Source organism: Colobus angolensis, unplaced genomic scaffold (genome assembly GCF_000951035.1).
Source record: "Colobus angolensis palliatus isolate OR3802 unplaced genomic scaffold, Cang.pa_1.0 Scaffold59, whole genome shotgun sequence".
NCBI lineage: Eukaryota > Metazoa > Chordata > Mammalia > Primates > Cercopithecidae > Colobus > Colobus angolensis.
This window is the reverse complement of record NW_012119487.1, coordinates 10,542,184-10,543,882: the sequence shown is the minus strand read 5'-3', so window position 1 is coordinate 10,543,882 and position 1,699 is coordinate 10,542,184. Positions and strand designations below refer to the sequence as shown.

The window sequence follows — 1,699 nt, the reverse complement described above, 5'->3', positions numbered from 1 at the left end:
AAAGTGCTGGGATTACACGCTTGAGCCACCGCGCCCGGCAACTTTTTGTATTTTTAGTGGAGACGGGGTTTCAACCGTGTTAGCCAGGATGGTCTCGATCTGACCTTGTGATCCACCCACCTGGGCCTCCCAAAGTGCTGGGATTACAGGCGTGAGCCTCCGCGCCCGGCCCAATTTTTGTATTTTTGGTAGAGATGGGGTTTCACCATGTTGGTCAAGCTGGTCCCGGACTCCTGACCTCAGGTGATCCACCCTCCTCGGCCCCCACAGTGCTGGAATGACAGGCTGAGCCGCCGCCCGGCTGGGAAATGCTCTTTAAGGTGAAGCCGGCAGAAGCAGGAGGGAAGGGCCACAGCCACCATGGAATCAGGTCTTCCAGGGCAGAAGGGAAGCTGGGATCTCTCGGGACACAGTGCCCCAGACTGTTTACCTCTCGGAGCAAAACCCATTCTGTGTTCACACAGGGGCTGTGAGGGGCTCCCCCACGTGAAATGTGCACAGGACGTTTTCCTGCTCCTCTGAAGGTTCTTTTCTCCCAGCGGCATTCGTGTCCCCAGCCAGGAACTAAAGTGCCGCAGCCCCGACTCACCAGAGCTCCAGCTTCACGCGCCGGCCGTCCAGCAGGATGGTGGTGGTCTTGTAGTCAATCCCTGCGAGGAAGCACAGGGCGCTGAGGGGACGCACCACTCAGAGCAAGCGCCCGCCAGACCAGCCTCAGCCACCAGCCACCCAGGGCCGAGCCCCACGAGGAGGAAGTGGACAAGCAGCTCCCCCACACTCAGTCAGTGGGGCAGGGGACAATCTCGGGGCTCCGGCCCAGTAACCCAGGCCTGCCCACTTCTGCACACGAGCCATGGGCAGGGCAGGGCAGGAGGGTGGTCAGAATAGGGTCAGGCCATCGGGCCCCACAGCCCAGCAGGCCAGCCTCTTCGTGGGCACGGCTTGCCCGGTACAGGGCCTCCCTCTGTGGGCTGCACTGGGTGCAAGGCACAGGGCCTCTCCCTCAGAGGGCACTGGGCAAAGGCAGGGTGTGGACTCCAGTGTGCCTGGAGAAAGGGCAGTGCCTTATTTCCACCCTGACCTACTTCGTATGCATTTTGAGGTTGAATTCTCGAAGGTGAATGTATTTCCAAGTCTTGGCTTGCTGCAGCCCAGGAACCAACAAGTTTGGTGTTAGGGAGGGCCAAGCAAGTTTAAAAATGCTGCTTCTGGCCCGGCGTGGTGGCTCACGCCTGTAATCCCAGCACTTTGGGAGGCCGAAGTAGGCGGATCATGAGATCAGGAGTTTGAGAGCAGCCTGGCCAACATAGTGAAACTCAGTCTCTACTAAAAATACAAAAAATTAGCTGGGCGTGGTGGCAGGTGCCTTTAATCCCAGCTACTTGGGAGGCTGAAGCAGGAGAATCACTTGAAGCTGGGAGGCAGAGCTTGCAGTGAGACGAGATCACGCCGTTGCACTCTCGCCCATGTGACAGAGCTCAATAAATAAATAAATACAATAAATTAAAAATGCTGCTTCTCCGGACTGACCTCAGCCAGCCACCAGCCTGCGTGCCACATTTGTTTTGTTTTTGGAGACGGAGTCTTGCTCTGTCACCCAGGCTGGAGTGCAGTGGCCCATCTCCGCTCACTGCAAGCTCTGCCTCCTGGGTTTACGCCATTCTCCTGCCTCAGCCTCCCGAGTAGCTGGGACTCCAGG

At 58.0% G+C, this 1,699-nt stretch overlaps 1 protein-coding gene across 1 annotated transcript in view; it reads right to left on the bottom strand.

Moving 5' to 3' along the window:
- Positions 1-1,699, bottom strand: part of RAB40C (RAB40C, member RAS oncogene family) — a 56,394-nt gene that overhangs the window by 11,711 nt on the left and 42,984 nt on the right. Inside the window, exon 2 of the mRNA XM_011962477.1 lies at positions 590-650. Coding sequence (XP_011817867.1) covers positions 590-650 — 61 coding nt within the window. The remainder of the gene's footprint in view (positions 1-589; positions 651-1,699) is intronic.